Below are 24261 nucleotides of genomic sequence, written 5' to 3' on the forward strand. Positions count from 1 at the left end.
TGACTGTCTCATTTACTGTAATATTGTTCCAGGAACTTCTCATCCATTAATTTCTGAGCTCTTTACTGTAGTGTTGTTGTTCTGTTGCTGTCATTGTTGCCTTTTGAAGCTTTCCCACTCTCTACTCTACATTGTTTACTCTTCATTATGTTACTGTTATTTACAAGAGTTTTAAAAGACTATTTATTTGCTCTGACAGAGCCATGGAAACATTCCTCTAAGGAAACACAGGTATCTGATTGGCAGTTGCATCTCTCAGGACAGCCCAAAACAAATTTAGCCGCCAGACAAAATGTCCACCAGGGAGGGGAACAATCCACTACACCGGCATCACAGGGGGTTGAGGTGAAAATGGGAGCAGCGTTTAAAACTCTGCAGGGAGACAGAAAGTCCCTCATCATGCGACAGAGGTGTGAGCGGATGAGAAGTCTCGTTTGGAATGGGGTGAGTGAAAGGTAGAGGGAAACAAGACGAGAGCGTTGGCTGCAGCCTCGGGGGGGGAAATGACCTCGCCGCTCGCCTTGTATTTGGTGTTTCTCTCAGCTCTCCCAGAGGAAGTGCATGGTTCTCCAGGCCATTCGCGCTTGTATTTACCAAGCTATTTTGTCGGCATGTCCCCCTTGGTGACCCTGGTGCTAGGGCTATTTCAAACAGCGCCGAGCCGCCGCAGCCCAAAACACAAATCTGACATGACTGAGACTTGTTCCCCTCCCTGCTGTGGGTGTTAGGAAGAGACTGTTGGAGGTTCTTAGCTGAATAACACAGACACTTTGTATGACACTATATCCTGTTTACACAATATATTACAGCATACACAATGCACTATATAGTGTGTGTTGTATGTGTTGAAAAGATTCTTACCCTGTCTGAGAATTACCCTTGTGGGGCGTTGGCACGCATTGAAACAAAGCAGTTTCAGTGATTTTGAGCTGTGTGCACAGCTGTCTCCACATGCTCACAGCTCTATCCTGTGCTGTTTCACTCAGAAAGGTGTTTAAAAGTCTTCAATAGTGAAGTCCTTTGCTCAGTTTTCACGCCAGTCCCTATCCACCCACTTCAACATCTGTCCGTCTCCCCGACGCTCCTCAGCGGCCCTAACCCCTCCTCCGCTTCGCCGCTGTTCAGTCGACTCACTCGCTCTCCCTGCCAGCTCCCCAGCCCCCCGGTACAAGGCCTCCTCTCACCCCGAGGCCTGGGCCTGGCCTCACCTCCCTTCCCCAGAGACCAGCTCCATCTGGCCCCCGCAAAACGCAGCCAACAACCTGGATGTGGATGTTTCTCTTGGCTGGCCTGTGTGTTTGTGTGTGTGTGTGTGTATGTTGACATCACAGGGCACTCTGATTCCACCATGGATTGGTGTTTGGTTGGTTAGCTAGAAAGGCCTCAGTTACTTCTTAGAGGAAAGATACCAGAGCCAATGAGTGGCAGACATTTTTAACAGCTGCTATCTTTTAGGAGAGCTTTTTTGATTTGGTACAATGATACAGAATATGAACAATAGAGCCTGTTTTAGTATTGTATCAACTTGCTGTTACATGTGTTTATGAAAGCTAGCAATGAAATGGTCAGTGTTGCTACTGCTACCGATCATTCACATGTTGTGAGTCTGTTGTTGATTGAGCCGATGGTGACTCTCTGAGGCACTGGGCTTCAAGCCTTGCTTTAAGCACTCCAGTTTTTAGGTTGTATGCCAACTTATTTAGGTGCTGTCGGAATACCTCACATCAGGTAAAGTTCAGCCTCTCAGGCCAGCAGAGGCTGTCGAGAAGTCGGTGTGGGGGAATGGTACTCTCACCCATATTACCCGCGTCTCTGTTGGTCAGCGTCACATAGACCTGAATAGGTCACAGGTGTAAAGGTTACAGAACAACATGTCAGATCAGTGACAACTATGCGGTAGTGTATCTTATGCTGAAAAATACCGCAGCGCACCTTGAGTACGCTCCCAAAATATCTCCCCTGGCTTTTAAGAGACGATGAAGAGAGGCCAAAAACTTCAGAGGTTGGTTTTCGGGAGAAATGTTATATATTTGCTTCTTTTACTCCCTCCAGCCCCGATAACAGTTTAAATGAGCTTTTAACATTCATGCAAGAGCTTTGGCATTACTATCATTACCTGAAAATGGGCTGCAATGAATAAGCAGGTGGAAGCTACAGCAGAAGTGAGCATTAACATTAAATCGCCAACTGGAGGGCCCTCTTGGCTCCCGCTGAGAACAGATTTATTAACATTTAACTCAACCGATAGGCTCGCTCAATAGTTTATGTACTTGGACCCTGCAAGAAAAAGTACCTTATCCATACCCATGAATATGTAACTAGATTTTCCCAGGTCTGATGGCAACTTGTCATGGTGGTTCATTTTAATGATGTTTGTCTGGATTTCCTCGCTAATGTCTCTCTTCTCTCTCTTCTAGTGGAGGAACCCTGTTGACCATAACTGGAACCAATCTGGCAACCATCAAGGAGCCCAAAATGAGAGCCAAGTACGGAGCTGCCAAGTCAGTCAATGTAAGTGGTTGAACTCAGACACCCGCAGACAATCTTTATTGACAAAACAAAAAAAGCAATGACTTGGCAAGTGAGATGGGTGGGACAGATATAGACACACAGATCTCTCTCGCTCTCTCTTGCTCTCTCTCCTTTTTTTCTCCCTCTCTCTGGAAAAACAGATATTCAGACAACACACACAGACACACCTGGGATACAGAAACGCACACACACCTGACCTGTCGGTCACCCAGCCAAGGGCCTATTTTCTGTGTTTTTGATGTTGAATTTCCTTTTAGCAGTTTAACCTTTGAAATGTCAACCAGCAATAAAGCCGCTCTGGCAAATCCCCTCCTCTTCACCTAGCACCACGGGGCTTGGCTAACCTTTCTCCCACTACCCCGCACCCCACCCGCCCCACCCGCCAAACAAAAAAAAAACATCCAGTCTTTCCATCCCCCTATCTGCAATCATTTTTATTTCCCTTGGTTAAATGCATGTTTTCATTGACCTATACGCACAGATCTTCCTGGTTTTACTTTGCGGTAGTAAATTGACTGTGACATATAGCACATAATATAAGGCTAAAGGCACACTGTGAAACTACCCAGATGTCTCTTTAGCCATGCCATGTTATCGTTATTGGCTAGTGGCTAACCTCTCCTGTTTCTTTGTATGTCATTACAGTCTAATTTGTTCTTCGGTGACTGAGTTTAGTGTCGAGCCCCACAGGGGATTTCGAGATGATATCAACACTGATTACAACACTGATGTTATTAAGCCTGCCTCTTACTCATTATGTCATTATGGAGACATTTAATCACCCACGTCACAACAATGGCATGCCTCAGTCTGACCTCTGCTTCAGCCATCATGCATGTTGTTGACCACTTTGGTATTTGTTAACACAACCTTGTATACAATGATTTACATTTTTTTCTGTTTGTCCACATCAATGTCATTGTAGATGTCAATCGATGCCATGGCAGACGACAGTAGCAACAAGGCAGTTAGGTTTTTAGATAGGCAATTAAAACACAAGGTCAAGTGTAATTTAACTCAAATGATATTGTTTCTTACATCGCTATTTCTCTTACTCTCTACTGCTCCCTCTCTCTCTCTCTGTCTTACTCTTTTTCTTTCTCTCCCTCCTCTCTCTCTAGAACTGTACGGTCGTCAACAACACGGTGATGGTGTGTCTGGCGCCCTCTGTGGCCGGATCTGACAAGGGCTTCTCGGAGGCAGGCAGCAGTCCCGATGAGATCGGCTTCGTCATGGACGACGTGCGCTCTGTGCTGGTGGTCAACGAGAGCTTCAGCTACCACCCAGACCCCGTGTTCGAACCCCTGAGCCCCACAGGCATGCTGGAGCTGAAGCCCAGCTCGCCCCTCATACTCAAGGTATGGATCTCTGTGCATTGATCTGTTGTACTCTTGCCTTTACCTGCCTTTGCTTTACATCCATCACATCCCTTTCTCTTTTTCCTCTTCTCTTCTCTTGGCTTTGCTTCTCTGCTCTGCCTCCCTTCTTATGTCTTCCCTACCTTTGCTCTTCTCTTTGCCTCTTTCCTACTCTCCTTTCTCCCATCGAGTGGACAGTCTCAGGATAGAGGTTGTGCTGTAGAAATGGATCTACATTAAATATTTGTATCCAAGGCTGCTCTGTATCCTAGAGACCTAATGTAGAAGAGATATCTTAAGACAAAGCAGGACTCTTGACAAGAAAAGGTTAGCTGCATATAGTCTTGCATGTTAACACTCAGTTGGCACACTGGTAGAGCAGCAATAGCGATAGAGGCATGCTACTAATGTTGAGTATTGTCTAGCTGTGAAAAGCTCAATCTCACAGATAGGCATTTTAGAAAACGCTGTGCCGACCTCCCAGCCAGCATCCAACACAGATGATAAGGCACTGACAGGCATTTGAAATGACTCCAAACATTCCTGCGTCAACAGTTTCCACCCTCCTCCCTCGCTTTGAGAGGTTTTCTTTCAACGCAGTCTTCTTTCAGATTTGACTCAACCTTGAAAGATGTTACTTCTTCGCCTCCTATCTCCGATGGGGTTTGGAGACCTTTAAAAGAAAAAAGTAGTTTCTAAAACGCCCCCCTTTAAAATCAGGCACAAAGAAAAGTAACGTTTATAAAATGGACCCATGCGCCGCTCTGCCACCTGCTCAGATTTCTATCAGATAAGTTCTGAAGAGAGAGTTCATAGCCGTGTTTACTCTAAGCCATAGAGGCACATCTCCTACGCATTTGAATGCGAAGTGCATTTAAAAAGGCATTGCCCCACCCACCCACGCTCTCTTTTGTCACGTCACCTCTCCCCTTGAACTTCAAAGCGGTTCAGGAGCGAGAGAGAAAATTATCATGCAATTTCATGGAAAAATAAAGCCTTTTTTCCCTTGGCCAATCAGGGTGGAGTTTTAGGAATGAAGAATTGTGCCTCTTTCCCCCGTAATTTTAAATAAAAATTCTATAATGAAAAGCTTTGATTGCACCGCCGTGCTGCGGGTAAAGAGCTGCAGAAATAAGCAGCACAGGAATGGCATCCTATTAAATAATTGCAGAGAAATTAGACGTGCATCGAGATTTTCCAAGCAATTAATCCCCACCCCCACCCCCCCACCACCACCACCACCACCAAAGCATGGTGGGTGAGGAGGGGCGGAGTTAAGTGTAGGGGTAGGAGAGGAGTGACGAAGAGAGGGGGGATTTCGGTAGGATTTATATACCCCTATAATTGCCCCCCCCCACATACCCCCACCCTCAGCCAAACAGCACATAACCAGCCTCTTTGCACAGCTTTCTTACTGTGACAGGCTACAGCAAAAGCCACTGATTTGATCATGGTTTGGCAATGTGAAACACAACGTGAGCTGCTGCATTGCTTCCATAGTGAGGGGTTTACCTTTTCAGTATAGGTAGACAGAGATTTCTCCACAGTTTATGTATCTTTCCTTTATGTATATATACTGAAACCGTGTGTCTGTGTATGTTTTCCAGGGGCGTAACCTGATTCCAACGGCCCCAGGTAACACCAAGCTGAACTACACGGTGCTCATCGGGGAGACGCCCTGCGTTCTCACCCTGTCTGAGAGCCAGCTGCTGTGTGAGTGGCCTAACCTGACCGGAGAACACAAAGTCACTGTAAGTACTCCTACACTACTCATGTACATTACTGTTTGACCAGTCATTTTGGGGCTGGAACATACTTTTATGTCTGTTGTGTGTTTTCTCATGGTGTAACGCGTCTGTCGTCATTATGTTAAAGGATAAGTTCAGCGATTTTGGACCTATATATAATTTGTGTCTTACATGCCAGACCTGGACCCGCAGAGAGCTCCTGTTGCTATGGCCTCTTGCTGCTGACAATGAGTCCAAACGGGGTTTGTCAAAATATCTCCACAGGGGAGTTGAGAGTAAATGGAAAAGTTGCAAACTACATAAATTAAAATTAGCTCAGATTTCATGACATAGTTCCGCCATTTCACTAATCAGGAAATCATGGAACTGTTTTTCTCTGCCGCAGCACAGCCTGCTGTGGGGTGAAAGTGCGTTACTAGCAGTGTGATCTAGTTTTGCGGATGGTCATGAGTGGAAATGGTGCGGTGCTGCTGCTTTCCAGGCTGTGGATATAAATACGTCAGTTGGTCGCCATATCGATAGACTGGCTTTTTTGAAGATATTTGGAAAAACCCTGTTTGTACTCATTGTTGGCAGCAAGAGGCCTAGCAATGGAGCTCGCTGTTTCAATCGAGCTGACCTAGGAGTCAATATTGTATGCAGATCCAAATATTACATGTACGTATGTAAGGGAAATTATATATAAGTCCAGAATCGCAGAACTTATCCTTCAAACTGAGGTGTCACTCACTGGGTTGAGCATGCCACTAACCAGGGTTTGTGAAATACTCCAGAAAATGCACGTTGTGTCTCTCCAAGTTAAATTTTGTTACGTTAATTTACCTGCTATTCGATCGTCTCTCTTCCCACCACTCCAGCGTCTTGCTTTCACACTCTTTCAGCCTCTCATCCCGTCTTCTTCTACAGCCCCTGTTCCCTCTGCAGTGCTTCCTGTGCGCTCTTCACTCCCCTTCTTCATGTCAATCCACTTCCTGCCTTTTCATTCATTCGTCTCATTCTTTCCTCCCCATCCATCAGAACTAAATCTCTTCAATTACACTAGATTTATCTTCCCCATTCATACAGTTGCGCACACACATGCGCGCACACACACACACATCCCGTCTCTTATATTGTTGGCTGTGTTTGCGACTGCATTTATGTCTTAGCGGCTGTTGAATGGTCTCGTTTGGCTGGCGCTCTTCTGGGAATTTCAACAGTATTGATATTCAACGGAGACCAGAAAATGGCTAGTGGGCGAGAGAGGTCCGCGTCTATTTTTACTCTCCTCCAGTTGGTACGTTACATAGACTTAAGCCAGTTGAAGATGGAATAAAAGGGAATAAGAAGAGGAAAAAAAACATATTCCACCCTTTCTTATTCATATGTTAGGGGAACCAGGACTGGTTTGAAGTGATATGGTTGAAAGTCGTGTGTGTGTGTGTTTGTGTTTGTGTGTGTGTGTGTGTGTGTGTGTGTGTTCTGGTGGTTCCAAAGACAGCCCCGGGGCACAGATGTTGCTTCCCCCCAACCCAGATATGGCCTGCTTTGGCTCAGCTTGGCACAGCTTGGTTTGCCAACGTGGATACAACATTGGGTTCAGCATTGGCAACTCGCATTGTTTTTAATATACGACTGGATTTGTAGTCCGGTTTAGGTCTAAAACTGGTTATCAGCATGTGAAACTATTGCTTGTGTAGAGTAGGACAATTTGAAAATGCCAAAATGATGATTCTGTAAAATTCTTGTACGACTGTAGCACTGTGCATGGTACATAGTTATCATATTGGTAGCAGCTGCTAATTCATTTGCTACTTGATGTAGATGAGAGCGCTTTACAGCTTTGGCTTGGAGCCCTGTCAAGTATTGCTGTAAACAGACCCATACTAGCCCAGGGACTAACAGAGTTGTTTTTTATGTTGTTGCTGTTCTGTGTGTGCATGTGTGTGGAGCCTGTGCCTTTCATTCTGTCTTTTCCCACATCTGTAGGTATGTGAGCATTAGTATCAATTCTGTGTTTTTATTTAACTCATTCATCCACCTGTTAAACAAAAGGAGAACTTAACGTTTCCATATGTGTGTGTCCTTTAGGTGCGTGTCGGAGGCTTCGAGTATTCCCCGGGGACCTTGCAGATCTACTCCGACAGCCTGCTCACCCTGCCTGCCATCATTGGCATCGGAGGGGGCGGCGGCCTGCTGCTACTGGTTATCATCGTGGTGCTGATAGCGTATAAGAGGAAGTCGCGGGACGCCGACCGCACCCTCAAACGGCTGCAACTGCAGATGGACAACCTGGAGTCCAGGGTGGCCCTGGAGTGCAAGGAAGGTGGGTCTGGACAAAATCTGGTCAGGAGTCACAGTGACGCAGGGGGCGACGCTAGCCTGTCAAAAGTTACTTTGACAGTTCTTGTATACTCCTTTCATCCCTCTCTCTCGTCCACGCTCTTCTTCTTTCTCCCCAAATAACTCCTGTGTCCCTAAATAACCTGTAAAGCTCTCCCTTGCTGCAGCTTACCTCAAATGCCGCACTCCCATTCAGTAGGCCTATCCATTTCTCTCTCTGTCTTTGCTCTCTCACTCACACTCTCTCTCTCTCACACACACACAAACGCACACTCTCTCCATTTCTGCCTACCTCTCAGTGCCAACTGTCCCCTGCTGTTCGGTGGCAGTGGTGTGCGTGTGTGTGTGTGTTGGTGTGTTTCCAGAGGAACACTTTGATCTGAGCCAGCCACCAGATGTTGGCTCTCCACCCCATGAGAGAGCCGCCTGGCTGGCCTCGCTACCATTCACACTGAGAGAGAGGAAGAGATGGAGGGAGGGAGATCGAGGTTAGACAGATAAGGGGAAGGGGGCGAGGAAGTGAGGGATGGTTAAGAAAGGGGGGACCGAAGCAGGGAGAGAGAAAGAGAGAGAGAGACCAGTACATTACTCATTTGGCATGGGACAGCATGGATCCAGTGGGAGTCTACTGATGCTGTTACTTGTTTGTCTGGCAAGAGAGAGAGAGAGAAACAGATGGGGAGAGAGAGAGAGAGTGTGCGAGAGAGAATATTGATACCGGGGCGTAAGAGTTCACTTGTGTTGTAGATCACTGACTTGTTGCACTACTTTAGTTGAGTCAAGTTTTCAATGGTCAGATAAAATTGAAAACGAATACAAGTTTCCCCAATATACAGCATTTTAACAAGGTTTTTCTGTATTTGTTTCCCTGAGTCATAATTGTGCCAGTCATCTGCTCAAACGGTGTGTTCTTGTGTGTGTGTGCATTTCACACCACACACCCACTGACACTCAAGTCGTCATGTCCTGCTCTCGCACAACCACCTATACACAGGCACACACACACACACACACATACACACACACACAGCGGGCCACAGAGTGATTGGCTGGGGTGTGTGGTGGTAAGTCCAGGTGCCCCGACCCCGTCTGTCCCCCGCTGTCACCACTGTCTGGAAGACGACAACAGGATGGATGGAAAGAGGGGACTGAATGAGCGAGATAAATAGGAGGACAACTTGTGTGTGTGTGAGGGGGGGGGGTAACACGGAAGGAGAGATGGATAAGAAGATTGTCTATGACAGAGAGGAGAAACAAGAGGGAGGAAGGCTGGGAGAGACAGATTGCAGAACACTAAAAGAGAGAGAAGGGAGTTGGATAGATAGGCAGAGAAGAAGAGGGAGATAACGATAGATGAATAGAAGGGTGGAGAATGGGATGGATGGATAGGAGGACAGCAGGGAAGAAAAGAGGGGGGGATTGTTTAGAAGATGTGGGAGAAAGACAAGGAGATAAGAGTAGATTGGGGATGGATGGATGGATATTAGGATGGAGGGGCAGTAAGTGAAGATTTTCTTTTTACTCTAGTCCCACTGAGATTGAAATCTCTTTTTCAAGGAGGTCTTGGCCAAGAAAGCAGCAGCATGACAAATGCAAATTCAAACAAACACATTCAAAACCAATGTAAGTTGTCTTCAAAGATTTATGAAAGAAAAGACACAAGGAAGAGATGGATCAAGGTAGAGAAAGAGAGACTGATTAGCGATGCAGAGAGAGAAGGAGGGAGCCAAAGAGAAAGAAAGAAAGAAAGAGAGAGAGAGAGAGAGAGAGATAGAAAGATGGAGAGATGCAGCAGAGGAGAGAAAGCTATAGGGGAGAGAGAGGTGACCTCTGAGACTTCACTTTGAACAAGAGAGAGAGGGAGAAAAAGAGAGATAGGAAGAGAGGGGTAGGGTGACACAAGCCATCTGTTAGTCTGGGCTTTGCTTGGTTATTTGTTTGGGTGTGTATCCCTGTGTTGGTGTGTTCTGGATGATGCCACAGGGGGCACACACACACACACACACACACACACACACAGTCATGCTAATGGAACCGTACAACTGTATATTATCTCCTCAAGGGAGCTGTATATTTATAACATAGAATGTAGCCAGTATACCAAAACCAATAGGCATATTCACTGTTAATGATATGGGATATGAGTGAGAGAATGGATTTGATCCCAGCCGGTCCCAGTAGATGTGACTTGTGGGAGCGGAGGCAGTGGGGTGTGCAGAATGGGGTCAGAACACACACTAGCTGGGAATGGAAAATGTGTAAAAACAGTGACACATACACTCACATAAATCATCTGGGCACTAGGTTATATGTTCAGCTGTGGGGCAAGACGGGAAAGGGTGTGTGTGTGTGTGTGTGTGTGTGTGTGTGTGTATCCACAGATGTACAAGCATGTGAGGTGGCAGCCCGCTACGTGTGTGTACTCACAGGCTCATGTTCTTGTGCGCAATTCCATCCTGAACTCCCCTCAAGCCACCGAGCACCAGAACAGTTCCTACAATCCTCCCTCTCTTCCCTCCCTCCATCTCTCTCTCTGCTGTTAGCACAGAGCGCTCACATAATGCTGCTTTTCATTGCTACTCCCCCACACTCCTCCATCTCTTCCTCCCAGTTGACGTTTTTACTTGTGTTGCAGTTCGGTGATTATTTCATTCCCTTTTCCCTCTCTAACACATGCTGTTTCTGAAATTCTTAACGACTGAGACTAAAGTACTCAAAGTAAAGATACAACTAATTCATAGCCAATTATCTGTTGTGTTAAATAATTTTGCCATTGTGGTTAGATAATGACCGTGTAATTCAGTTCAGTTCTTTCTCTCCCGTGTAGCCTTTGAATGCTGCAACGCTGTATATCCATTTTGGGGAAGAAAAAAAATAATTACTGGAGATTACAAGTCCATCATTTAATAAAAATGATGGACAAAAAAGAAAAACAAGGATCTTGTACTTTAAAAAGTTGCATAATTTGTTTCCATTTTGTGCTATCAATCATATTACAAGAATAGGTCTGTATTTATTAGTAATTCAAAAGGTGCATATCTCATTTTGGACCAAACTCTTCATTTATACATATTAAACATGTCCTTAGGCATTGCATATCCATAACCGTTTCCCTCTCGTCCTCCCTCTGACTGTGCAGCCTTTGCGGAGCTGCAGACCGACATCCATGAGCTGACCCAGGAGCTGGACGGAGCAGGCATCCCCTTCCTGGACTACCGCACCTACGCCATGAGGGTCCTCTTCCCCGGGATAGAGGACCACCCCGTGCTCAAGGAGATGGAGGTACGGGTCAGTAGAGAGCACCCCACATACATGGACACACACACACACACACACACTGGATGAATGGAAGTTGTACTGTGTGTGTTGGTTTGGATATGTGATTGTAAATGGGCTGTTGGAAGAGGAAGAGATTTTGTGGAAGTTGTAATGTATGTGTACTTGAATGAATGATTGGGAGCAAGAGCAGAGCTTTGTGAAGAAGAGAATTCATCAAAGTCATTCTGTGTATTTGGTGCGTGATTAGATGAAGGAAACTTCTGTGATGGAATACATTTTTGGGGGGAATTAAAGCAAATTTTCCGTGGAGATTCTTCAATATTTCGATCTGTAAGTTATCCAAAACTTTTAGTAAATTCCTTTTCTTTTCCAAATTTCTTTTGCTTCTAAAAGATAACTGCTTTTAAAAGTAAATTGTATCTCTACGAGGGTTTGATTGATATGGGTTTTTGAGGGTTTTTTACCAATATTTTTGTATTAAAGCTGCCAGTAGCCAATTTTGTGTCAGAATCCCAAATTTAAGTTTTGACAGAATGGAAAAGCCTCTGAAATCGTATTTACTTAATGGAACACTAAAACTCTCCACTGAAACCCAGACTAATGAAATTCTAGTAGCTCTTTAAAACAGGCTCACCTTCCCCTCCTATTCAATGGGAGGGGAAACTTTGGGATACGTCACTGCCTTTAAATTATTTACAAAAAACATAATTGAACAATTAAATGAATCAATAAAATACATATATATATATATAATTATATATATATATAAAATATATATATAATTAAGAAAATAAAATTTCATTGCCGGTTCTACAGTTTTTATGTCGCTGTGGTCGGGATGAACCTCCATCATATCAGAGGTGGACGACATGACTGGCCAATATCCAATATTTAATAAAAGCCCAATATTGGTCTAACCTTAGTCTGTGCAGCAAACAGCTTTTTAGGTATCGTCAAGGAATTGAGTTAGAAGTCAGTTTAAGGCTAGTGAGGTAAAGAACTCTTGGTGAAAGCTACTCGGTTTAATGTAACAGAGTGAAGGGGAGGCTCTGTTTTGGGCAGTAACTTCAGTCTGAGCTACACTAACACTCTGTAGAAGTGATAGATTGCCTCTACAGGACCAAGTGTGTCCCAGGCCCCTGAGAAAGCAATGTTCACACGTTCAATGAAACACACTCCGCTTTTTTTTATTCCACTACTGCTCATTTCTCAAGAGGGAACACTCTATCACTCACATTAACCCAGGCTATATGGACATTGTAACGCCACGACACACACACACACACATATACTTTTTATCATCTCCGTGTATACGCTACACCCTTTCATATACATCACACGCTAATGCACAGGCATACACTCAGGCGCCATATCTCACCACCATGTGTATATATATATATGATTGGTTGTGGTGGTGGGTGTAAGGACAGGGCTTTGAGACATATCTACTAGTGCTATCAACTGTATTCCTGCGGGATAGTCTAGCGCAACATTGGATTTTCATTTGTATGGCCCAGGCAATCACAGGCCACAGTAGCGCGCTAGCAGGCAGATCAATTTCTTATTACGGCATGAAGCTCACATTCCCACTTCAAACCTCCGTTTCTCTCTCAAAGGGAAAGGCTTGCCCATTTGCTTTGGGCTAGGAAGAAAGTCAGGGGAGGGGGGGGGGGGGGGTCAGTGAGGGATGGAGGGAGGTAAAGAGAGTGAGATGCAGAACTGGAAAAGAGGAGAATACCGGATAGAGAGACGACAGTGCAGGAGGACATGAGAGAAAGAAATGGGGAGGAAGAGAGTTGAACGCCCTGTTTTATGGATACATCTGGAAGCTGGAGCGGAATCGACTTTGCTGCTTTTCTCTTTACGTAGATAAATGTATTGTGTGCTTTGCGACATTAAATGCAAGAATGATATAGTGTGTGTACGCCGGAGTGTATGAGCGTGTGCATGCGTGGCTCTTTTGCAATGCATCCTTCATCTTATATTCCCCTTTCTCGCACATACTCATTAATCCATTTCTCTACTATAACTCGCAACCAATTCTTTCTCCTCATCCTGCTCCCTCCCTCCTATCGCTCTGTCCTACTCTTCTATCTCTTCCTCCTCCCTTCTTCCCTAATTTCCCACCCCTATCTCCCTCTTGCCTCTAACTCTGCCTTTTTCTCCTCTTCCCTCGAACTCCTTCTCCCTTACTCCCTCCCTCCTTCAACCTCTCCCTCCATCCTTCCCTCCCTTCGTCTCTAACTTTCCAACTTTCCCTCTCCCCTCCCGTACATCTCTCCTCTCGCTTCATTCCTATCCTTCCTTTTCGGCCCCTTTCTCTTCTTCCCCCCCCTACCCCTTCCGCCTAATTCGACGACTCCCTCTTTCCCCCTTCCTCCATCCACTGATCCATGCCTCCCTTTCATTTTCTCTCCTCCCCCCTTCCCACCGAAACGCCTCCTTTCCCCACCCACCCATCCCTCCCTCCCTCTCTCCTCGCTCCTCCCCATCCCTCCGTACCCTCCCCTCCAGGTCCAGGCGAACGTGGAGAAGGCCCTGACGTTGTTCGGCCAGCTGCTGACCAAGAAGCACTTCCTGCTGACCTTCATCCGCACGCTGGAGGCGCAGCGCTCCTTCTCCATGCGGGACCGGGGCAACGTGGCCTCCCTCATCATGACCGCCCTGCAGGGGGAGATGGAGTACGCCACGGGGGTCCTCAAACAGCTCCTGTCCGACCTGATAGACAAAAACCTGGAGAGCAAGAACCACCCCAAGCTGCTGCTCAGGAGGTAGGAAGGGAGGGAGAGAGGGAGGGAGGGAGGGAGAGCGGTTGAAACTCAAACACAAAACATGTCGGATGTGCAGGAGACATTTCAGGCGCACGCACAGATAGTTTCCCCACTGGGAGTTCGAGTTTGAGCCCCTGCCCCTTTGTCTCCTGCTGGTGCCTTGCTCGAATGTGTTCATTCGTGTGTGTGTGTGTCTGTTGTCGTAAAGACTTTTGTTTATCGTACTCTTGACTGGGTAGGGTGTCCTTGAGAAGAGGCACCCTACCGAAACAAAGGCACCCTGACCGTCTACACCTCCTAAAAAAAAAATTTTAAATTTGTGGAAGTTCTCTTATTTTGCTTGACCCCCTGTTGTCGTGGCAGTGGTAACGCGCGCAGCGAAACCAAGCAGATGGTTACACACATTATCTTAATCCCCATGACTATCGTCGTAGCGTATAAGTTCAACTCGTCAGAAGAGTTTAAAACAAAACGCGGATCGTCGGTCGTCTTCGGAGATAGATACAAAGATTAAGTATGGGAGAAGGGATGAGAAGAGGAAATGAAAGAAGCCCCAGATGAGGCCCCATAAGGACATCCAGTGATTTGTTTGGAGCTATAGAATGGGAAGGTGGGGGGCGGCTGTAGCTTTTAGAGGGCTACGTGACGTTAGCTCCCCTCTCTCTCTCTCAACCCTGTCCCTGTCAGACAGGATTACACCCCTGAGCGCGCACACACTCCCAACGGAGCCGCAGTCAGACAGCAGAGACCTCTCTCTCACACACACACACACACACATGGTGAGAAAGGTGGGCTATAGGTAGAGAGGGATGGAAGGGATGGAGGGGGGTAAAGGGAGAGAGGAGCAGGATACACAAGGAGCGGCGTGAGGGATAGAGAGAGGGGGGGATAGGTAAGAGGGGAGAAGGGGAAGATGGGCAGTGCTCAAAACAGAGAGGAGGGGAGGAAGGGGAGAGCGTGAGGTGAAAGAGACACGGCAAATAGGCCAGAGTGAAAGAGAGGAAGGGGGAGCGGAGGGAGGGAGACGGTGATTGACAGAAAGAGAGGGCAAAATGTCTAGAGGGAGGCTTGTGCAGGATGCGAATGGATAGAGCAGAGGAACAGATGGAGAGAGAGAAGAGGAAGGAAGGATGGAAGGGCAGTAGGAAGGTAGAAAGGTGCAATATGGCAAGAGAGTAGGCAGGCAGAAGGAGCGAGAGAAGGAAAAATGGGTTACTGCAGACGGCCGGGCAGGGAAAGTCAGACACGTATTTAAGGAAAGACACAATTAGAGAAATGGCCTGTCTCCAAATAAATTGGAATTAGACATTAAATGATAAAAAAAAAAAAGTTATGTTTTTTTTTTTCTCTCCTCCTTCTCCTCGGAGAGATATTTAATTAAAAATCTAATCAAATAAATGACTCTCAGCCAGTGTGCCTGTGTGAAGCCTTTTCCAATCCCCTCTTGGGGCGTATGGTCACAACACGCTGTCCCTGCTAACTACACTAGCCTCAGGAGCTGGCGTTAATAAGCTCGGCAATCATTACACACGGTTCACCCTGTTTTGGTCTTTTTACCGCAATAGTTAGGCTTTAGAAATCTTTATTTTTGGACGGCCTGCGCAGGAAAAGGCACAGGAGAAAAGCCGCGCTGCCTGCTCCCATGTGGCGCTCCATCCCTTATGATGGAGTTGTGCCATTCCCATCGAGCGCATTCGGTTTGATTTGTACAACAGAGCCTCAAATTTTAAGCGGTATTCAAAGTCGCAGCCTCGCTGTGTGTGGCCAGGAAAGCTGCATCAACCCCCCCTCCACCCCCCACCCCCACCCCCCCAGTGCGCGTATCGAAAGTTTTGGAAGGACGGACGCAGGGACGTAGATTTCGTGAGTTAGACGATGTTACGAGTCGCCCACTATCAAGCTCTGACATGCCCAAAAGCGTGTTCTGTCCAGGTGCTTTCGCCTCCCTCGTTCCTCCATCCCTCGCTGCCTCATCTTTCATCCGCTATATTTTGCTGACAGCCAAGAAAGAAAACAATCCCACATACATCAAACAACAGTCGACAGTCAAACAGGAGGCTCGCGGAAACATAGGAGTTCATGTCTCGGTCCTGCTACAGGCCTTCAACAGCTTTGTGCTTTGGCCTACTTTCCTCTCCGTTCCTTTATTCCCTTCCTGTCCCTCCATGAAAAAAAAAAACTTTCCGTGCAAAATTGACAATAAAATATCTTCCTCTCCTGTCATTACTCAAGAGAATGAGCCTTGCTTCAGCGTGCCACGCCCTATACCGCACTAATGACAAATGATGGAGAAGTAATGTTTACAAGAAGCTAGTGTAAAGATGCTTGGAAAGTGTGGGAATGTGGCCCAGTTACACAACCCAGTAACCTAGCAGAAGACCGCAGAAAACTCCAGGAAGCTCTTGTGCATCTTTCATTCATCTAGGAGTAAACAGGGAATGGGTAATTAAGCAGTTTTTCTTGTTTTCTTCCTCTCTGATGTTAAAAAGAGGGACAGCGGAAGGCGAGGAGGTAAAACTAGGGACGATGAGAGAGAGCGAGAGAGAGAGAGAGAGAGAGTAAAATAATGTTGTTTTTTTTCTCCTTTCTCGTGCCCCTTTTCCCCACATACCCCCGGCACCGGTCTCCCTTTTAGCTGTTTAACAAATTAGACGCAATAAGTCCGTTAATTACAATGCCTTTTAATTGCTCTGTTTTCTTTTGCCCGGGCGCGCTCGTGCGTGCGTGTGGGAGCGTGCACGTGGCGGAGGTTCCCCTCATTACGCGGCAGGTTTGTGATTAACGAGAGAAGTTAGCGAATTATACTAATTGCTGCATTTTTAATGAAGACGTGTGGGTTTGCTTGAAGGAGAAAAAAAAGTAAAGGGGGGGGGGAGGTGAAACAATGAAAGAAATGGCGGGGTTTGTTATGCCAAGTTAATTTGTTTGCGTGTGAGAGTGGGGGGGGGGGGGAGGGAGAGAGAGCAAAGGGAAAGGCTCGGATGTTTGAAGGCTAACCGCGGCGTCTGATAATACCGCGTGTTCTCTTTGATGTGCGAGCGTGTCTTAAATGCCTTTTCCCCCCGTGATGAAAGTGTTGGTTTATGCCCACAGATCGCAGCCAGGGGGGCTTGTTTGGGTGAGCTTGTTGCAACAGGGAGGAGAGGTTTGGGATCACTCCATACCTCCCAGTGTCTCCTCTTGTTATTGTGGTTTATGCGCTGCTGAGTTTGGTGGTGAATTGGGGAAAAAGAAAAAAAAATATGATTCTCTCCTTTCTTTTTTCTCTCCCGTTTCGTTCTCTCTTTCATATTTCAACCCCCTTTCTCTCGCCTTTACCTGTCCCCCCCCCCTCACTCTCTCTCCCTGTCTCTCTCTCACCGTCTTTAATTATTTCCCTCATCCCTCACCTTCTACTCTGTCCTCTTTCTCCTCTCCCTCCCTCTCTCTCTCGCTCTCTCTCCCCACCCTCCTTTCATCTCTCTCTCCCAGGACGGAGTCGGTAGCTGAGAAGATGCTCACCAACTGGTTCACCTTCCTGCTTTACAAGTTCCTCAAGGTACAACTGTCTGTCACACGTACACACACGCATAGACACACACAAGCTTCTGAGGCGACACTAATGCTATTGGTGTCTCGGAATAGGAAAAAAAAATGCCGTACTAACACACACACACACACACACACACACACAGCTGCAGCATTAGATAAGGCAGAGGCGGCAGGCTACCTATCCCTTACCTCTGCCTTTCATGTGGTAAATTCCCCTCCCTGAATTGTGGTATATGTGGAGTTTGAAGCGCTGTTCAGACACAGTTGGTCATGTTGTTGTGATCGCCGTAGCCTGTCGCACTAACCTGTCCTCTCTTTGTGTCCCTCGCTGGATTCTTTTAGAGCCGAGAAAGTGTGTGTGTGTTTGCCTGTATGCGTGCGCGTGTGTGTATCCCCCTCATAGCTTTGGGGCTTAGGGGAATGGTAGAAGAGCCAGCCAGAGATCTAACACAATGCTTTCTCTCATTTCTGTCTCTCTCTCTCTCTCTCTCTCTCTCTCTCTCTCTCCATATGTATTTCTTCTTTCTCTTCCTGAATTCCTCTCCCTCAGTCTCCCTCTGATACGGAATCAGAGAGAATTATTGTGGCTTCAGCTGCGCTAAATTCTTGCCTAAACACACACACACACACACACATCCTCTGTATTCAAACTCTGCTGGAGCTAATCAGTTAGCAGCGAGGCCTCAAACCCCAGCCAGAGCAGGCATTTTGGCTGGACAGCTAACCAGCCAGGCCCCCAGGGGTCCAAGTCAGTGTGTGTGTTTGTGTGTGTGTTTTGGCTCTAATAGCAAGACTGCCCAACCAGAGCCGGGTTCAGAGACAGGGGAGTAGGTTACCAAGGAAGCGGTCGGGGAAAAGTGTGTGTGTGTGTGTGTGTGTGTGTGTGTGTGTGTGTGTGCGTGTGTGTGCTTGTCCCTCCGTCTTTTAAACAGCTCTGTGTGTAATAACTTCAGACAAGAGCGACATTGGGAGGAGAGGCAAGGGCAGGGGGATGGAGGGAGGAGAGAGGAGAGCATGGCCAGTAAGATAGAAATGGCTATGGAGGGATGAGAGAAATGAGACAATGAGGGAGGGAGGAGGAAATGGAAAGGGAACAAAGAGTGAGTGGAAGAGAAAGAGAGAGAGAGGGGGGAGTGGAGGGCAAATGATTACTGGAGCTAGCTAGCAGCAAGGTTACTAGTCCAGTTTTTATCTAACTTTGACAATTCAGCCTTTTTCTTTGTCTGAATTGTAAGTGTGTTTTAGGGCTCACTTAAAAGAGAAAGACCTGGAACAATTTCAGAGTTCATCCAGGTATGAACAGAGAGGGATAAAGGTCATGTAGGTGTTCAAAGGAAGGAAAGAGATGAGGCTTGTACTTACCAAAGGGAACAGGAGTAAGGCAAAAAAAAAAAATCCACTCCCTTATTCTTAGGATTGACTTGTCGTCCCCCCCAACGCAGAGCCTGCACACTGCTAGACAGGTAGGATGCTTTGCTATGTCTTCTTCATAGGAAGCTAGAGTTCATCAGACAGCTCATTAAGATGACTGACAAGTGTTCAGGCATGAACTTGTCCAGCTGAGGGGAGGAGGACGGCACTTCCAATAATTTGCCTCAAGATAAAAAGTTGCGTATCGTAGCTTTAAAGAGAACACAGTCACAAAATTTGTTTCAGAAATAACCTATTGACTACGCTACATTTATTTGAATAGGATCATGGAGCCCCTTTTTAAATCCTGAGACCAAGTGCATTTGGAAATACATTCATGAAAAGCAATTAATATGGAACCGTGTAAGATGAAGGAAGCGGAGAAACCACGCAGGCAGGCAGTGCTTAGTTGGCAGCCCAGCAGAACGAGTGAGTGAAAAAGAGGTGAAAAAGCGAGGGAGAGAGGGAGAGACAGAGGCCCAACATCCCAGCGCTCGTTGCCTGGTTGACACGTCTCACACACCAAAGTGCTTCTCCAAGCGTTTTTCACTCCTCAGTCGTTAACCTTCTATTAACTCCTCCATCAATTGCCACTCACTCACACTCACTCTCTCTCTCTCTTATTTCTCTCTCTCACTTACACGCACACACACACAGACACACATACGCACACAGTTACACACCTTATTAAAGGGTGTTTTTCCCAGAGAAGAGACACAGGGGAGAGGCTAGTGTGTGCATGTGTGTGAGAGAGAGTGTGTTTGTGTGTCTGTCAGTTGTCAGTGTGCCAATAGCCAACACAGGCCACGGCCTTGTCATTTACTAGTCTGCCTGTAGTTGGCTGAAAGAAGATTAGAAATACAAAGGGAGAGTTGGTCAGCAAAGCTATGCACTTTGTTTTGTTCCACTGTATTTCTTGTAGGTGAAGTTTTTGCACAGTTGCACTTGCAATGTATTGAAGTGCCTTTTCATGCATTTTAACTTATTTTTTCTGTCCCTTTCCTTCAATTCCTTCCTCTCTTCCCCCACGCTCTCTCTTTATCAACTTGTATTTTTCACCCCTCTCTCTCTCTCTCTCTCACACACACACACTCTCCCTCTCTCTCTCTCTCTAGGAGTGTGCTGGGGAGCCCCTGTTCATGCTGTACTGTGCCATGAAGCAGCAGATGGAGAAGGGACCGATAGACGCCATCACAGGAGAAGCCCGCTACTCCCTCAGCGAGGACAAACTCATCAGACAGCAGATTGACTACAAGACTTTGGTCAGTACACACACACACACACACACACACAGTAGACACCCTCAGTGGGCTTGTAGCTACGACAAAATATCAGAATCCAAATTACATTATTCGCTAAGTACAATATTAAGGTGGAGGACTTTGTCTCGGATGCAATGGTGCAGAGACACTCAGGTAGTGAATAAGCACATACTGGCATACATGGTACAGGTACAACTGGACCTCACATGTGGTGCAAGGAGAAAGTTGCACACATAGGTGCACACATATAGTAGATACAGTATTTGCGTTGACATTGGCGTAGAGCATGTGTAGTGTTTCTGAAAAGCCATGCCTTCCTTCTTTCCTTCAAAATCAAAGTTGCTAAATCAGTGGTTATTTATAAATGTTGGCAATATTGTCCATCTACAATTTCACCTTATATTCCCCGAGCTTTATGACCCATGACATAAATAAGTGGGAAATCAATGGAACCTTTAATAAACACATAATCATAAACAGCTACGTACTCGCACAGTATTCCTTAACCACAAGCCCTGGCCGGCAACATTGGTCCTAAACTGCTGTGTAAAGTGTTCGTTTGCAGGTCAAAAATCACTCCGGGGTCATTCTTCCACACATCAATAGTTACTGCTTCTGGTCTCTGCTGACCTCCTAGTCTAAATGTGACCCGTGCCCTTTGCCTTCCGACCCTTGCCCCTGTAGACACTGCACTGTGTGAACCCGGAGAACGAGAACGCGCCGGAGGTGACGGTGAAGGGTCTGAACTGCGACACCGTGACTCAGGTGAAGGAGAAGCTGCTGGATGCGGTGTACAAGGGCACCCCGTACTCCCAGAGACCCAAGGCCTCTGATATGGACCTGGGTAAGGAGAGGGAGAGCAACCACACACAGACACACACACACACACACACACATGAACAAGTATACACACAGAACACAGGTGCACTGCTAGTGGGGGGTAAATGGGGAATATTTTCAGGACCCCTCAAGCAAGAGGGGACCCTTCAGACAGGAGAGGTGATACTCTACTAAACTAGATGCATCCTGGTGGGGAGCCCAAACTTAAATTTGCACCTTGCCCATTCCCCCTCTGCCCTGTCTGCGTGCCACAGCCACTTGACTCACTGTCTGGAAGAGCGAGCTGTTTGCATAAACAGGGAGGTGCACCAAGCGACCACTGGGTGTATGGGGGGAAAGAGTAAATATATCAAAATATCATACTCAAGCAGAAGTACTGTTACTTTGCTGGAATTTTACTTAGGTAGAGGTCAAAAAGTAAAAGTAAAAAAATAGCTAATTTAATATATACTCAGAGTTTAAGTTGCCAATTTACTTTTACTTTTTACAGAAGATCACAGAACATTGTTAGATGTGATCTTTTCCATGCAATTCTAAAAGGCTTCTAAAAGAAGACAGAGTTCAAACAAGATTCTTGTAATTGGAAAAAAAAAAAATAGCTCCACATTTTGCCAATTTACAACTGCCCACTTTCTGATGCAATGTGAGATGGAGAGCCCACACAATTTATACTCTGTAAAGGATGGGATTTAAAATGTAGCAAAGTAGAATGCTTCAGTCAAAACATACTTAAGTAAAGGTAAAATTACTGGAAATACTCCTCCTAGAATTACACATAAAAGCAGTACAGTTACAGTAACTACAGTAATTGTAATAAGTTACTTCCACCCTTGAGTGTATGTATGCACACACTCACACCTGGGTAGGAATACTGAATGCACAAAGATGAACCCTGCTTCACAAGAACATACTATACGTAATTCTCTTTCTCCTTTTTTTCCTCAAATAAAACAAACTCACATAACCTTACCTGTATGTCCTGTGTGTGTGTGTGTGTCACAGAATGGCGCCAGGGTAGGATGGCTCGTATCATCCTCCAGGACGAGGACGTCACCACTAAGATAGACAACGACTGGAAGAGACTGAACACTCTGGCTCACTACCAGGTACCCCGCTGCTTCACCGCTCCTTCTTTCTTCCTCTCTCGTGGGAACAATGACGCCTCCTTCATTCATTGTTGTGCATTTGTATCGCCTGCCAGTTCCGTGACGTATTTGTATGTTGTGTCTGTCATTGTGTTGAGTAGATTTCAGCACCTTGAAATAATGTGATGGCAGTTTGTTGTATTTTAAAATACTCAGATTATGACACCTACTCTTAGAAAGTGTTGCAAATTGAAAACATTTTAGTTGTAACTTAAGTACTCGGTTGATAATATGACTCCATTCTCTATATTTTAGAGATTTTCAATGGTTACAGTATGTAGCATTTTGGAATTGAATTCCTCAAATTGCATTTTAGCATGGTGATGTGTTTGTGTGGTTGAACTGTAATCTGTAGTTGTCTGTGATAATGCCTGTTTGGCGTTACATGCAGTGATGTCATGTCCTTGCTGCTGTTTCAGGTGACAGACGGTTCAGTGATCGCCCTGGTGCCCAAACAGAACTCAGCCTACAACATCTCCAACTCCTCCACATTCACCAAGTCCCTCAGCAGATACGGTACGAGAGAAGGTGTGTGTGTGTGTTTGTACGTGTGTATGTTTGTTTGTGTGTGTGCGCATGCACGTACGTTTTTGTGTGTACACGTTTATGTGTGCACACATTTGGGTGTCCAAAATAGTACGCAAAATAGTTCCATAAAAAAAAAAATCAAACATTTGTAAAATTCAACGTCGAATTCAATCTTTTTACAACATACAAAGTATCGAAATTTTGGTTATTGTGACAACGCTACTGTCAAATTGACATTCTTGTTAAGAATTGCGTGCTGTAAATTTCCATCACTAGAGAATGGCATACGTGACAACTGTCGACAGCGCAGGTTGACATGGAGGAGAGTGGCGGGTGTGGTCTGTCTGTCAGTCTGTCAGTCTCTCTGTCAGTCAGTTTGTCTGTATTTTGAGCCGTGACCGCTGGAGCAGGCCTGTGTCACGTCACTTACTGCAGCCTCCGCCTGTCACAGTGGATGGATAGACAGACGAACAGGGACAGGGACGACCCCGGGGTCTGGCTAATGTGGCTTGCTGGCTGGTTAGCTCCTCTCCTCACAGGCTCTTGATCACTTCTCACTTCTCTTTCTTTGTTTAGTGCCTTTATCTCTTTCTCTCTGCTCTCACCCACTCTTCTCTCTGATCTGATCGTCTTGTAATTATATTGTGGGGTAAATGCACCCAAGATGCATTAAAGATTCAGTCAGCCAATCCCCCTTTAGAGAAGGTCAGAGATGTGTTTGGGCACATTAAAAACAATCTGTAAATGCAACGCAAAAGCAACCAGGTGGCAGGCAGCTCAGATAGGAACGTACTTGTCACAAATGGATTGTCAGGATACTCATGGATGGGGAATAAGCGGTAGGTATTTACTGTTAATTAAGGACGGAAATATTACGAGAGGAAGTGATAATCTGCGTTTTGGCAAGGGAAAGAGAAATCAGATTTCAGTGTTTATGCCTGAGTGTATGCCAGGTGAAAATATGATCCTGGAACATCAGATCCAGATACCAGACATGCTGGTGCCAGGTGTGAAGGTGGCCTCTGTCCCTCTGCTATCACTCTCTCCTTTCCACTTTCTCTACGTCCTTACTCCTCTTTTCACCTTTCTCCACTTGTTTCCACTTTTATGTCTCTCCCTCTTTTCTACTTTCTCAATCTCTCTCCTATATACTGTAACTCCCTGAGTCCTTCCTAGATGACACACACACACACACACACACACACACACAGACACACACCCTACTAACTCTGTACTTCCCTGGCTTGAATCTGTCCCAAATTCTCCCTTGACATTATGAACCTCTCAATCCTCCCCTGCTTCTTCACGGAAGTGACAGGCGTTCAAACTGAAAGCCTAATGCTCGATGTCACAAAATCGGGGATCACTGTCCAACAAAGGGAGGGAGGAAGGAAGGGAGCAGGAGAGAGTGACAGACAAATTTATTCTGGAATGAAAGAGTGACGTGTAAGTAGGTGAAGCTGTCACCTTTCAAAAACCCTTTTAACTTCATGGGGAGGTTTTGCTCTCTTCAGCTGCCTCAAATTTCTTATTCA

The 24261-nt window shown here is 46.0% G+C and overlaps 1 protein-coding gene across 1 annotated transcript in view; it reads left to right on the forward strand.

Annotated features, from left to right (window-relative positions):
• The window catches only part of LOC139907957 (plexin-A1), a 98068-nt gene that overhangs the window by 66761 nt on the left and 7046 nt on the right, over nt 1-24261 (forward strand). Inside the window, exons 14-24 of the mRNA XM_078283606.1 lie at nt 2418-2511; nt 3654-3890; nt 5498-5641; nt 7709-7943; nt 11100-11242; nt 13754-14010; nt 17482-17548; nt 20067-20213; nt 20898-21057; nt 22056-22159; nt 22618-22714. Coding sequence (XP_078139732.1) covers nt 2418-2511; nt 3654-3890; nt 5498-5641; nt 7709-7943; nt 11100-11242; nt 13754-14010; nt 17482-17548; nt 20067-20213; nt 20898-21057; nt 22056-22159; nt 22618-22714 — 1685 coding nt within the window. The remainder of the gene's footprint in view (nt 1-2417; nt 2512-3653; nt 3891-5497; nt 5642-7708; nt 7944-11099; nt 11243-13753; nt 14011-17481; nt 17549-20066; nt 20214-20897; nt 21058-22055; nt 22160-22617; nt 22715-24261) is intronic.

Source organism: Centroberyx gerrardi, chromosome 5, assembly GCF_048128805.1.
Source record: "Centroberyx gerrardi isolate f3 chromosome 5, fCenGer3.hap1.cur.20231027, whole genome shotgun sequence".
Classification (NCBI taxonomy): Eukaryota; Metazoa; Chordata; class Actinopteri; order Beryciformes; family Berycidae; genus Centroberyx; species Centroberyx gerrardi.